The sequence below is a fragment of the Thunnus albacares genome, chromosome 3 (assembly GCF_914725855.1).
Source record: "Thunnus albacares chromosome 3, fThuAlb1.1, whole genome shotgun sequence".
NCBI lineage: Eukaryota > Metazoa > Chordata > Actinopteri > Scombriformes > Scombridae > Thunnus > Thunnus albacares.
Window position 1 is genome coordinate 19,142,423 of NC_058108.1, and position 14,019 is coordinate 19,156,441.

The 14,019-nt window shown below is 40.0% G+C and overlaps 1 protein-coding gene across 4 annotated transcripts in view; it reads left to right on the top strand.

Annotated features, from left to right (window-relative positions):
- Window positions 1-14,019, top strand: part of tbc1d1 (TBC1 (tre-2/USP6, BUB2, cdc16) domain family, member 1) — a 56,294-nt gene that overhangs the window by 6,606 nt on the left and 35,669 nt on the right. For all 4 annotated transcript variants that reach the window (XM_044346821.1, XM_044346823.1, XM_044346822.1 and 1 more), the window contains one exon: window positions 12,922-13,518. In XM_044346821.1, the coding sequence (XP_044202756.1) occupies window positions 12,922-13,518 (597 nt within the window). The remainder of the gene's footprint in view (window positions 1-12,921; window positions 13,519-14,019) is intronic.

A 14,019-nucleotide genomic window follows, 5' to 3' on the forward strand; every position in this document is an offset into this window, starting at 1 on the left:
GTGTGCTGATTGTAAATATTCAGGGTCATTCGGGCTGCTTCAGTAGACAGCAGTTTCATTTGATTTAACTTGTTTACAATAGTTATGTTAAGTACATTGCCTTTACATTGGATTAAGATGAAAATGTCTATACTTTGTATTTAGCTGAAGTTGGAAGATCAGATTTTGGTTGCACTTGGATATTTGTGCTTCATGTACCATAAATAAGGATTATTATTGTTAAGGTTGACGTCTTCGTATGTCGTGTTTTGTGCGACCAACAGGGAAAAAGATTTTCAGTGTACAATTACATAAAACAGAGAATCTCTTCCCATTGGAGATGCTGGAACCATATGTTTCACATTTCTGCTTTTAAAAAAAATTACTGAAACGATTAATCAATTATAGTTGCCAATTGATTTTCTGTTGATCTCTGATTCTGTTGACTACTGGATTAATTGACTAGTTGTTACAACTTTGTATTGATTATGTATTTTGAAGTCTATTACAGCTGAAACAGTCAATTGACAAACAATCAGCAACAATTTTGATAGTTGATTAATTGGTTAAATCATTTTCTGAATAAAAATACCACCAACAAAAAAAGAGGCCAACAAATGTGAATATTTGCTGGTTTTCTTAGTTTTCCACTGTAGTAAATTGAATATCTTTGTCTATAAAGAAGCAAATTGAACACATTGATCATCTTGGGTTAATGGTGATTTTATGGGCATTTTTTACTATTTTCCGACAGTCATCGACAAATGACTAATGGTTTAATTGAGGAAGTTATTGGCAGATTAATCAACAGTCATCAGTAGCTGCAGCCATAAGATTGATAGTTTGTGTTTTCTGACAAGCTGCACAGTCCAGTTTGTGTCAGGTAATCTGCACAGTGCATCATACAGGTGAGAACCTCTCCTCTTCCTCCCACCTCACGGTGTCGCTCAACATGGCTTTTGGAACAATGATCCTATCAATGAAACATGGCTGTTGTCTTGACTAGATAGTGTTTGAGACACTGATTCTGTTAAACGACGGGTCACTGACTGTCAAACACTTTTATTTAAAGCTGAGCACATCTAGATCCAGTCTGCTTAGGTATTGTAAACACAAGCTAAATGTAGGTGTACATGAGTGAGCGTATGAGTGAGTCATGGTGATAACACCTCCAGAGCCATTGTCTTTATGCCTGGCCTTCACTCCCGGATCAGGAGGCAAGTCTTTCTCTACATCTTGTTAGTCATATGTCTCAAGCTCTCCCTTCAGCGATCTGTCTGTCATGGTTCACACATGTGCAACTGTAAAGCATTGTACTTAGGTCATAGTGGCATTATATGCAGTTGTTTTTTGGTTTTCAAATTAATGATTGTGATGTAAATTGTGGCTGGTGTAGGTAGCTATACAGTTTACTATGTCAGTTTGTAGAATTGTGAAAAAAATATTGTGAAGGTGGCGATGTTAATGAGTATAATTTACCTGGTTTGAATGAAAGATTCACAACTTGGAAAGTACCATAGGCTTCTTTTTGATTTTGACAAAAAAAAGTGATTAGAGTTCATGATTAACCAAACTGTCCAAGAGCGACCACACTGCTGGGAATGTATGTCCTTTTTCCCCTTTCTGCCATACCTTCTTCTTGTAATCCCTCAGTCTCACATGCTTTTCCCTCCCTCTTTTTTATGTGACTTCTGTCCTCTCTTCATGTGACACACTCCTTGCACCGTAGTAAAAACAAGACAGTAAAGTGGACCAAAGTCACCTTCCTGTCCTGTCTTTATAACTGACGGTGTGTCCTTGTCAGTGTCAGTCTGCTTTATGTCTGTTTGTCTAACAGTTTGTCTCTGACTTTGTTCATTGAAAGTGTTGCTTGTCTCACCTGTCACCCTGTCGGTCTTAGAGCTACACCTAACCCTAACATTCCCACCATCCAGTCTCTTTCAGCGCTCTCAGATTGATGAGATAATCGGGATTATCTGTGAGCCTTACTGACCTGATTTACTCTCAGTAAAGAGTTCGGTCTGACTCAGCACAGCACTTTCAACAAGCCCCTACATTGTGTCTCTGTTATCACATTTGAATGAATTCGTCATCTCTGCCCCGCTTTTCTTTGTGCTATGAAGTGGCTCCTTAATCTCAATAGAGTGATGTCAATGTGTTGGACTCTTGTGGCTCACCATTTCAGTGACATTTCCTGCTGTGTCCCCCACCCCTCTAATTTCCCCCATTTCTCTCTTTTTTGCACTTCACTCACTTTTAGTGAGGCTTCTAGTCTGTTGAATGGCTCCTAAACTTTGAACTCCTGTGAGATCTGGCTATGCTCCATGAGGCACAAGACCAAGGCAGGCACATGACCATGGGAAGTGCAGAAATGGGACTTTTAGCTGGCATGTCATCGTTGTTGTTGATTTTTCTAAGCTGGCCGGTGCGTCACTGGGTTTTCAGTGGCATTCCCCTGTAACTTCTTATTTTTGACCTAGTATTTTTATTCAGACTTATACAAGTGGAATATTCATTTAGATCATGTATGGGACAAATTTTTGGGGTGTATCTTTTGTCCATGTTTCACTAATTTACTCACTGATACAAAGCATGAAGTGAGGTTAAAAGTAGATACAGTTAGAGCTGAGTTGATTAATCAATTAGTTGATTTACAGAAAATTAATCTGCAATTATTCGATAATCAAATAATAGTTTTTGTTGTGTTCTGTCATTTTTCAAACAAAAAACACAAAATATTGTCAGCTTTAGTTAGTTTCAGCTTCTCAAATATGAGGATTTGCTGCTTTTCTTTGTCATATTTGAAAGGTGATTTGACAGCTTTTGGGCTGTTGGTCAGACAAAAAAAGCAAATTAAAGACATCACTGTGGGCTCTTAAGAAACTGTGAATGCCATTTTTTTCACAATTTTTCAACAAGTGAATAATTGATTAAACATGGATAATGGAAATAATACTGTCTTGCATACTGTAGATACAATGTTACTTTTCAACATAAACTATAATAACTATAATATAAACTATAATTTTGCAGAGCTGTGTTTTTTTTCTTTTTAGAGTAAACTTCTTGTCATGTCAACTCACGGCTGTTTAATAAATGTGGGACACATGGCTGTACTGGAGTCGCTCAGCCTTGTAAGTTGGGGACCAGATAGTTCAGAAAGTCTAGAAATAGAGAAACTAAATGAAGTCAAAGAGTAGAGAAACCTGGGAGGATGTAGAGCAATGTGTACAATAGTTTTGTGTTTTAATAGTCCAAAGGAATTTCACTAACATTTTTGACGAGGCAACTGACTATGCTCTTTATACGATATCCTCACCTTTGACCTTTTTTTCTCTTCAGCAAACACTGAAAAGTTTATTTTGTTTATTGCACTCAATTGCAGCTTCTCTTTTACCGGTGGCACTTATGTAACTTCCTTCTTTTCGAGGTCAGTACTACAGTAGTTCTTTTTAATTCTAGCTCGGTGAGAGACACCATGCTTTTTCAGTGTTGTTCCTCTGTGAAAGGCCAAGTCTGTGGGTCACAGCCTCAGGCTGTGTCCAACTGCCTTCCTGTCGCAGATCAGCCTCATGTAAACGTTTCACTGAACAAGATACTGTGTGTCTATAGCTAAAGCTGCCCTCTGAGGAGCTAATCCTCTTCACTCCCCAACAACTCCAAATCAGATGTTTTAGCTTTGTACACTGGCTCTAAAAAAGGATGAAGTTGTAGGAAGAGGTCTAAAAAAGTGGAAGTATTAGAACAGGAAATCAGAGAACTGATGACATATGATGATGTTGTACAAAGAAATGTGTCAACACTCAATATGGTGTGAGACAAACAGAAAACAATTTAGACTATTTGTTTGTTCTCTAGCATGCCATTTATCACCATGTGGAATGAATTCATGCAGACAAGCATTTCAACTGAAAATGTAATTCCTATGAAAAGGGAGTGACTGAATGAGAAAGTAGAAGTGGCTGATAGCATCATCATGCTGAGCAGTTTTGAAACAGCTATCAGCCACAGAGGGAGTGCAGAGGGAGTGAATCTGGTGTAGGTGGGCTGAAATAAGAAAAGGTTTGACTAGTACAACAAAGATAACAAAATTGCATTCTCCACATGGCTGTTCTGTGTCTTTAAAGACAGAAGGATACAAAAGAGAGAGAGAGAAGAGGAATGAGCAAGTACTAAATGTATCCGTTGGTTGAAGTGTTTCAGAGCATCAAGTAGAGAAAGCAGAAGGAAGAGGAAGGGGTAGATGGAGAGGGGGGTGAAGGCAAAACAGAGAGGTCTGTTGTTAGTGGACAGATAGCAGACTCCCCTCTCATGCCAGGATGATTAAAAACAAGTGGACACTAGAAGCTAGAGGGTGAGAAACATGATGTCTATTGATGATGTTGAGAGAGAGGATCAGAAGCAGTGAATGAGTTGTTAAAGAGGTAGTTAGGAGATGGGTGAAGAATATTGTTGTATATCTGTAGCAGCATGTAGGTTTCAACAAAAAGCTGAATTGACAGTGTGCTGAATTCTAACCCTAACCCAAGACATTGAGAATGAGGGTAATAAATAACTGTAATTTATGTAACATCATACAAAAATCATGGTTCAGTTGTAGCAAGTTTAGTGTCATGGTTTAATATGTTGTCAGTAGATCAGACAAATACATCTGCTGACATTAAGAGGCTGAATATTTGGCTTTTTTGAACTTCATGTAGACACGTAGCGCAGCTCACTTGTCAAACCACAACAACCTACTTTGTGGTCGATCACAACTCACAATCTCTGTCTCTCTCCATCTATTGATGCTTCTGTTGCCTTCAGTGTGCCTTTTTTCTTCTGTCTGAATATTTCTCCAAAATGTCGATCTTCATAGTCCTGCCTCACTAGCTTCAAAGACGTTAAAACATGACAAAATAATAACCTCTTGAAATACAATTTGCTCGTTATTGTAAAGGAATTTGTTATATTTTTCCAATCATTTACTGACTGTACCTACATGTTTGTAGTTTTAAGGGTTATTTAGGGATTTGATTAGTCTCAAGTTTTATTTGGGCCACCATAAAAAAGTTTTATGTTTAGAAATAAAGTCATCAGGGCATCCCAGTAGCCCACTGGTTAAGATGTCTGCCACATAACGTCGTTATATGGCACATGTCATACACGGTTTGATGCTGGCTGCGGATGTTTGTTGTTACCCACATTTCCTGTCTCTCTCTGCACTGTCACCTATCAAATAAAAGCAAAAATGTCCCCCTGAAAGGTTAAAAAAAACTTTCAAGATTATATATAGAATACCCACTATGGTACATGATTGTAATATATTATTTTGTTTCCATGTGTGTAACCATTATTGGAAAGTTTTATTCAACATGGAAGCAATCCAGGAGAACAGTAAATCAGATCGTGTTTAAATCTGTGTCTGTCTCTTTATCTAGCAGTCTGCCTGGTCCAGAGTCTTCCTTTGGGAGTGAGGCCACTAAACATTTAGTGTTTATGAAACCCACTACTAAATCTAAAGGTGCACTTAGAAACAGTGCAAAGTAAAATCTAGAGGCTACAAATGTTCACCGTTATCCAAGTTGTGTAACTGTATTTAATGAATGTAAATATATAGAAGCAAAACAAATGAACCTGGAAGAAAATAAGTTAAACCATTTGAGTTCTCGGTAAGTTTTAAAAAACATAGTTACACACAAACATATACAGGCACACATATTGTTACTGTCAGTGCAGTACAGTACTTATTCACTGTCTGTTTCTGTCAGTAAACAGCTAAAATACCACAAAGGCAGACTTATGTGGTGTCTGAGCACGCCTTAAGTCAGGTTGTTCAAGCTTTCCTGTATCTCCTTTATTACTGTGTCTTCTTTGTTTCTCTTTTACTCGTTTGTTTTCATTCTGTTAGCATTAAAGGAACTTGTAATTAATACTTCCCCATTTGTGAGAAATTAATTTATTTTATCTGCAGACAGTAGCTTATAACTTAAGTCAGGTAGCAACATGGAGCAGAGTGCTTGTCATGTGCTAAAAGGCCATCAAGCCAACTAGGCCATATAGTCATCTAGACCAGAAGGAATGCATGGTTTATTTTCCTTCTTCTTTTTTTTTTTTGTTCCTGCAGTCACTCATTATACAACAAGCCAAGTTTCTGTTGTTGCTCAGTATCCACAGAACAGCAACACATGTAATAATGATTGTCTTCATGAGCATGTTAGAAAAGAAAAAAACACTTTCAAATTAAATCCTAGAATGCATTCAGAGGGCACATACTGTACCTTTGTGAACTGCACCTTGTTTTAAATTTAATAATAGAACATTTTAGACACTTTTAATTTGCATCTGAATCTGCTTCAACTTAAAACTAGTGCCATATTATAATGGTGTACACGTGCTAGACTAATCAGTCAGTCTTTGACCCATGGCCTAACCTTCCACCTAATTGAAAAAAATGTCACTGAAAACAGTAAGCCATCCAGGAATTAAGAGATGGAAGAAACATTCTCTACTAGTAAAAGTAAAAGTTGCAATACCACATGACAGAAATACCCCTGACTTAACTTTTCCTTACTTAAGTAAAAGTACATATTTTTTAATAGCAAAAGTTCTTAAAAGTATATAAAGTAAAAGTACCAAGAATGCAGCGTCCCTTTTCATTATGTTACATTATGATGTATATTTAAGGCCAAAGTCCTTTATTCAATGTAATTAACCCCTTAACATCCACTCTATTTATAGAATTTTCGCCTATTTGGCATACCCAAATGGAAAAGCTTTTAACAGAAGAACTGTAAGGCCATGATGCATGTATTAGGCTTCATTTGACAAATGACATCTAGTTTCTGGAAATGTGCTTGTTTAGCATGTGGCTAAAACACAAACAAAACTACATTAGTTCAATTAAGGCTCAAAAAAGTTTTTGGTCCTCATTTATACTGAGTCATATTTGAATAACAATAATTAGGACATGCTTTATGCCAGAACTATGCAGAACACTATATACTTTCTACATCTTGTCAACCTGTATAAAATTCCAGACCTCTAGGCCTAACCTTATCGGAGCTAGGGAGTTTTTAGTTTGTGGTGTCACTGGTGTCCCAGAACCTCTCCAATTATCTCCAATTGGCCAAATTGTGCCAATTGCTTGGACTCATTACTGCGTGATGCTGCCGCTTACAACTGGCTTAAGCAGGTCGCCAGCAACCCGGTGGATGTTAAAAGGTTAAATCCAATCAAAGTTCAGTCACAACCAGGAATGAATGTGTTCTATGTAGTAATGAACACGAAGTGAAATCTGGTCTGGTCTGGGAGAAGTACCCACCTTCATACCTTCGACCTGAGCAGAGGTCTAATGAGCTTGAAGTGAAAACACCTGTGTGGGTATGCAAAGGCCTTTAATTTATAATCTTGAAGCTGGTTGAAGAATATCAATACAAGTCAATGTGGTAGAGTAAAAATTACATTATTATCCTCTGTATTGCAGTGGTGTGGAATACAGAATAGCAAGAAAATGAATAGTAAAGTAAAAGTACCTCAGAATTGTATTTACTGCACTTGAGTGAATGTATTCAGTCACTTTTTTGGATATCTTTTGAAAAGAGAAATTTCACCGGTTAGACAGGTTAACCATCCGTTGTACTTTTTGGGCATTTAGCTGACACACTTACCCAGAACAGCTTAGAGTTGTTGAACAAAGCACCAACTGTGGCAGAGTGAGCTGGGTATTGTTTTGATAAAAGCAGCAGGAGTGAGCATACCTCATGACAAGGCAAGACACAGCAGGATCCGGCTGAAAACGTGTCTATGAGAGTGCAGATTTAGTAGCTGCTCAGGCATCTCACATCAATGACATCACTGATGTGACTCACCCACTGCTTCTGCTTAACTCGTCTACTTCCTCCTTTTTGTTCCTTGGTCTGGTGCGCTGCCAGTGTGGTGTAGCAAAGTGGGCCCACAATAGGAGAAGCATGTGTACGCTGTTAAGTTAATGTCTATAATGTTGTTGTTGTTGTCCATAATGATGATGTTGATGATGTGATATATTTTTATGTGTCTTTGGTCCTGTTTTTTTGTTTTTTTTGTTTAAATTAAATACAATCAAAAGAGTAAGAAACAAAAGTAGAGGTGTACCAATACTGATATTGGATTTAGACTCAAATAGCTGGATCAGGTATTGGTGACAATGGGCTGATCTGGTATCGGATACCGTTATTTTGATAAATAACAATTCAGTACATTTATATCTATGTATTTATTTGTTACATTCTGTTTTACAAGGTTAGGAAAGCAATGTTTAAGTCAAACCTAAAAGAATGATTCCAGTCTCTTCCACACAGTGAGGCATACAGCTTCTTAATTAAACACTGGTATCAGATCGGGACTCAGTATCGGCCAATACCCAAAGTCCAGGTATCAGTATCGAGACTGAAAAAGTTGCATCGGTGCATCCCTAAACAAAATCCTAACAAGCCCCAGAACTGTTCATTTGATGATCCAAGGCTCTAGTCTCCCTGCATAGCCAAGTTAGTTTAACAATCACAATTAACTTAATATGTCAGTGGTACACAGTCATAGGACAACAAAAATGGTAACTTCTCATTTATACTTACCTTGTGGTCTTTTTCTGTCTGCAGGGTTCCTGAGAATTTTAGTATATTTACATGGAGGAAGTTGCCGTAGGTAGTAGCCTGGGAAATGTTGATGTTTAGAAGACTTTAGTTATGTTTGTCAGAGTAAAAAAATAAAATGAAAAAGAAGGAAAAAATTACATGTTTGCTGCAAGAAAACATTTGGCTCGCTTCCGTCCTTTTTATAGGTATATCCACTTTTAGAGCAGTTTAATACTTAAGGATACAGTCTGTCTCACTGTGTTTATTATTTTGCTAGATGGAAGAGGGGTTTCTTGTATATCTGCCTTATTTTACAGTGTTTATGTTACAATTGTTGACAGTCATCAGGAAAAGGGTTTGAATCAACAGCACATAGTGTCTCAGCTGTGTAGAATAAAGATCACTAACTGAGTATGGCAATTGTTCGGTTTTTTGGGGGGAGTGATTTTTTTGTACGGTTTTAAATATCTTACTATAGTGTTATACAAGTAGTGTAGCTCCTCTAAGGGATAGCTCAGTGCATAGCGAGTGTGCGGTTGAGAGAAAGAGAGAGAGCATGTGTGTGATGATGAGGCTGGCTGATGGGCACCTCAAGGAGGTCTTTCCTCAATGCCTCAGGGATGGGAGACTGCTGAAGCCAAAAGTTCCTTTGTATCATTGCCTGCCAAGCTGCAGTCTGTGCTTGGGAGACAGCAATGGAGGCACAGAGAGTGAGGATAGCGCTGGCAGCTGATCTCCAATGCCTGTTCCTGAGGCAGCTCTGTCGTCTGAGCAGCCAACTTCGTCAGCGAGAAAGCCAGCAGGGAGATGTTGTTGGCTGCTGCTGCCTGGAAGGCGCATTGATGAGCCTGGTCCGATAGGCTGGCAGTCAGCTGGTCCTTAGAGAATGGCAATATCGGCCATCATCCAGCTACCATGTTGGCATGTCACACACCGAAATAAGCCATTAGATTGGTCTCTAGAGAAGGAACAGGAGGGAAGCTGAGGTCAGTGAAACCTTTGACTTTGGTGATGGGGACATAGGTGGAGAAAGGTGCTTTCATGTTTCTACACTCTGCCGCTGCCCCCCTCTTGATATTTCCTGATGGTGGGAAAGCGAGGCTACACAGGATCTCATCTGGACCAGAAAATCCACACTCATCTCGTCCAGGGGGAGCAGCTTCCTGCACCAGTGGTACTGTAATATCTTTATAGGTGGCTGGTTGATGATCTCTGGGAGACGGCCTATCGCTGACAGGGAGTTTGAAGTGGAGAAAGGGACCCCAGGGACCCCTGGGGTGCACCCAACAAGCTGCTGCTGAGCTCCAGCTCCTCCGCCGGCGGGAGGGAAGGTAGGAGTGACCCGCATAATCCATGGACGGAGGGGGCAGAGTTGCCCGAGTCCGGCCCATTGAGAGGGTCCAGGATGTCCAGAGCTTCGTCGACCTGGTATGAGTCCTGTATTGGCCACGCATCCTCAGCTGCAGCTGTGAAAGTGTCCACTCTTCACTGCTTCTCAACCTGAGGGAGGAGAGTGCAGTATGGACATGATGGGAAAGCCAGGCCGGCATGCTCTGGTCCCAGGCATGCTTCACAGCCGTGCAGGTCAAAGCTTATGATGTAGCCGGTCTGGCATACTGGACACACTCGGATCTTGCTTGCTTTCTTCAAAGACATTCTTCGGTCTCAATTCAATTTATACGCGAAGTGAGACCGTGAGTGGGGCCCATCACACAGGTGGGTGTGGAATAAAGCTAAACCCAGTGCTGCAGGGGCATGCGAGGGATAAACCCACAAGCGATAGCCATAGAGGGCGAAGCCCATACAAAATAGAACCCCCCCTGCACACGCCCGCGCTTGCACCACACAGCCACTGGCACGAATATATTGGCAAGTGTTGGTTGTTGGTACCTGGTTGAAAAATTTTGACATATTGCCCAACCCGAGAATGTATTTTATGAAACATAATATGGGTCATCAGTGTTATGTGTATGGATGTATTTAGTCAAAGACAGACAGACCATAATGATGTGCACCCAAAAGGAACTTGTGGTGCAAGGATTTTACTGTTGTTTTCACTTTGGTTGACAATGAGCCACAACAGTTCTTTCGTTAGAGACATGTCTTTGTTCTGCTACCCCTGCTTTCAAAGTGTACCACACAAAACTTAAGCTGATTTGTGTCTTTTATCAAACCAGGTTTTATGATTTCAGTTGACTTACAATAACAACAAATGGAAGCTGTGTATTTAGCCACATTTGTGTGACATTATGACTGCTGGGAGCATAAACAGCATGCTCCTGTGTCTCCATTGCTTGTATGTCTTTAAAACTGGCACAAGCCGTGTGTTAGACTGTTTAAATGGTCATGGAAATCATGTGTTAGTAATGGAAAGAGTGGCTACAAAGAAGGATTTTTGTGTGAGTGAGAGCCCTGAGTTGTGGTCTGTTTGTTCTAGTCTGTCGTCATTCAACCCCTAAATATCTGTTTATTTGCAGACTAGCCTAGGTAAAAAACAACAGCTAAATCATTTGGATAATATTTTAATCATAAGCTGTGTGAGGAAGGAGTAGTTCAGTGACATAATAATAATGAAAGGAAGACAAACAGTGCAATGACATTTACACGAGCCAGGAGTCATTTCGCATTTCGTCCTGTAGCTCTTCAACTCTCCAGCTGTCTGTTCCTGCAGGTCTGCAGCTCTGCTCAGGTTCAGCTGACAGGACCTGTCCGCTGTGGAGCAGCTCCACCGAAACTGTGGGTGCTGCGGAGCAGCAGACAGGTTTAGCTGACAGACAGGACAGATAGTTTCGGTGGAGTTCTGGTTACACTGCCATTTAACATTTTAAAACAAGATTTTACCAGCTGGTAAATGCAGGATCCAACAGGCGGAGAGTTGAAGAACTGCAGGGCAAGATGCAAGGAGGATTTCTGTTGTTTTTGTGGGTGCCAGCAGCTCTTCCTCCCACGGACAGTCGCAGATGGAGAGATTTCTTCCAGCAGGCCAGCACCACAGTTACCTCATGAAGCGAAAACTGTCTCACTCAACATATATTTGAAAATGAGTGCGGGGCTGAGGGACGTGGCCGTGATCATTCTACCATTTATATAAATTTCATGATGTAGAGACCTCCCAAACGGTCAACTCTACGTCAGCATTGGCCCCGCCTTTTCAAGGCTGATTTTAAACAGCAGATGACAGGTTGAACCATTTTCAACCCATGTATTGCGAATGCAAACCATGATATACGAATTTTTATAAATTTGGTGTCAATGTCAATATTTACACCAGCATTGATGTGTTTCATTACAGTGCAGTCATATAATTTAGTTTACAGCTCAAAAAACAAATTTTAGTGTGCAGTACCTCTTTAAGCCCAGGTAGGTGTCATATGCAGCTGTGAGGTGTGTCTAGAGCATGATTTAAGGAACACACCAATGACCATACCGTTGTAGCCCATCCAGTACAAATTACATGTATTCTTCATTACTGCAGCGTTTTCCCTACCAAAATTTAGATCATGAAGGTTTAATGAAGGGTTGCAATGAATGATTAGTTTCATTATTGATTAATCTGCAGATTATTTTCTTGATTAATTAATAATGATGATAAATGCCTGGTGTAATTTTCCACAACCAAATAAGATGTCTTTAAGCGTCTTGTTCTGTCCAACCAACAATCCAAAACCCAAAGATACTAAATTTCCAACTATATAAAACAGAAAAATGCGCAAAATCTTTGCATTTGAGAAGCTGGAAGTTGGAAATATATGGAAATTTTTCCATAAAAATAACTAAAATTATTATTATCTAAATAAATGCCAATTAATTTTTTTTCGATTGATTAATCGACTAATCATTGCAGCTCTAGTTTTAGGAAGATTATTGTCATGCCTATAACAATGATAATGTTTTTGGACATGTGGGTGAAGTATGTTCAAAGTATTTATATGATATGTTGGTCCCAAATGTAGAACTTCAGATACTTCAGATAATCTGTTGCAATCGTATGTCTTTTTGTCATGTTGCAGGAAACACAAACAGTTTAACTGGCTGCGTTGATTTGTTTGGATAAATTTCCTCTGTTTGTGGGATCAGATCCCAGATCTGGTGTACTTTCCTTTTACTTTAGGCTTGTTGTGTCACAACCTGTCATGCCTGACGTTCTTAGTAAACAACTGAGCACAGTGTTTTAAAGGTTGATGGTCTTATCTTACACTCAAATGGATGAGGTCATATAACACATGGACACTCTCACATTTCCTCCATAGATCTCCATTAGGGCAATTAATAAAAAATGTACATTGACCAGCTAAATGACATGTCATTACAGTGGTTACAACTTCTTATCTGTTTCTCGCTATCTCTCCAGGTCCCTGAGATCATCAGTACGCTGAGGCAGGCTGGCAAGAGCTCCGCACGCAGCAATGACACCACATCCAACAAAACTTCAACAGGGTCTGGAGGCACTGAACCGTCAGAGACATGCCTCAACTTTTCTTCTCTTTCCACAACGACAAGTTCTGCAGCACATGCTGCTGCTGTGTCACCGACAGCCTTTGCCAAGAAGTTCGAGGTGCTGTTTTGTGGCCGTGTGAGTGTTGCTCACAAGAAAGCCCCTCCCGCCCTTATTGATGAGTGCATTGAGAAGTTTAGCCAGTTGCATGGCTCAGGGACGACTGATAAAGGAGGAAGTAGCGGGGGATTGGTGGGTGGGCTGAAGAGGGCGTTAGCCTTCCAATCCAATGGTCTCGGGAGTGTTGCCGTAGGTAATGGTGCTGCAGGAAGTCCCACCACTGGGAATCGCCCCGTCCTGTTCAAACGAGACCCCAGCTTCCCCTCTCTGCAGGCCCTGGATGAGAATGGGCTCTCTCCAGAGATCTCTCACGCCAACACTACTGATGCACACACCCGCTCACCAGGAGTACAGCCCACCAGCCTGCAGGAGAACAGGACCATGCTGTTCACGGTGATTTTCATAAATGGACATTCATTACATAGCAGGTTTACTCGACTGCCATTGCCAGAATTTCATATTCAATACTACACTGATTTTAAAATAACAGTCATAGATGTAGCTTAATTTTCCTCATCTTAGTAGTGGAATACTGATATATTATAACTCTTTGGACTTGCTGATCTATCTCAGTGAAAAAGACAATAGCCATGATCTTAATTAGACAGTATCATATTTCAGATTTTTTATACCTAGTAAAGCTACAATAGCAATAATTACAAATAAAAAGTAAATATCTGTTGTACTGCTCAGCGTGATCTAGTTTCAGTAAATGTAAATGTAGGATATGACAACCACACAGCTCCTCCTCAGGACGTCGCCTTTTAGCCACAGAATGAAAAATCTGTTTTGGGTTGTGCAGCAGTGTCATGCTTCGTACTTGTATGTCAGTCCTTGTAGGCTTGTAGAGCTACAAGTTTTTCAGTGTGGAGAATAATTGATCACCATTCTTGT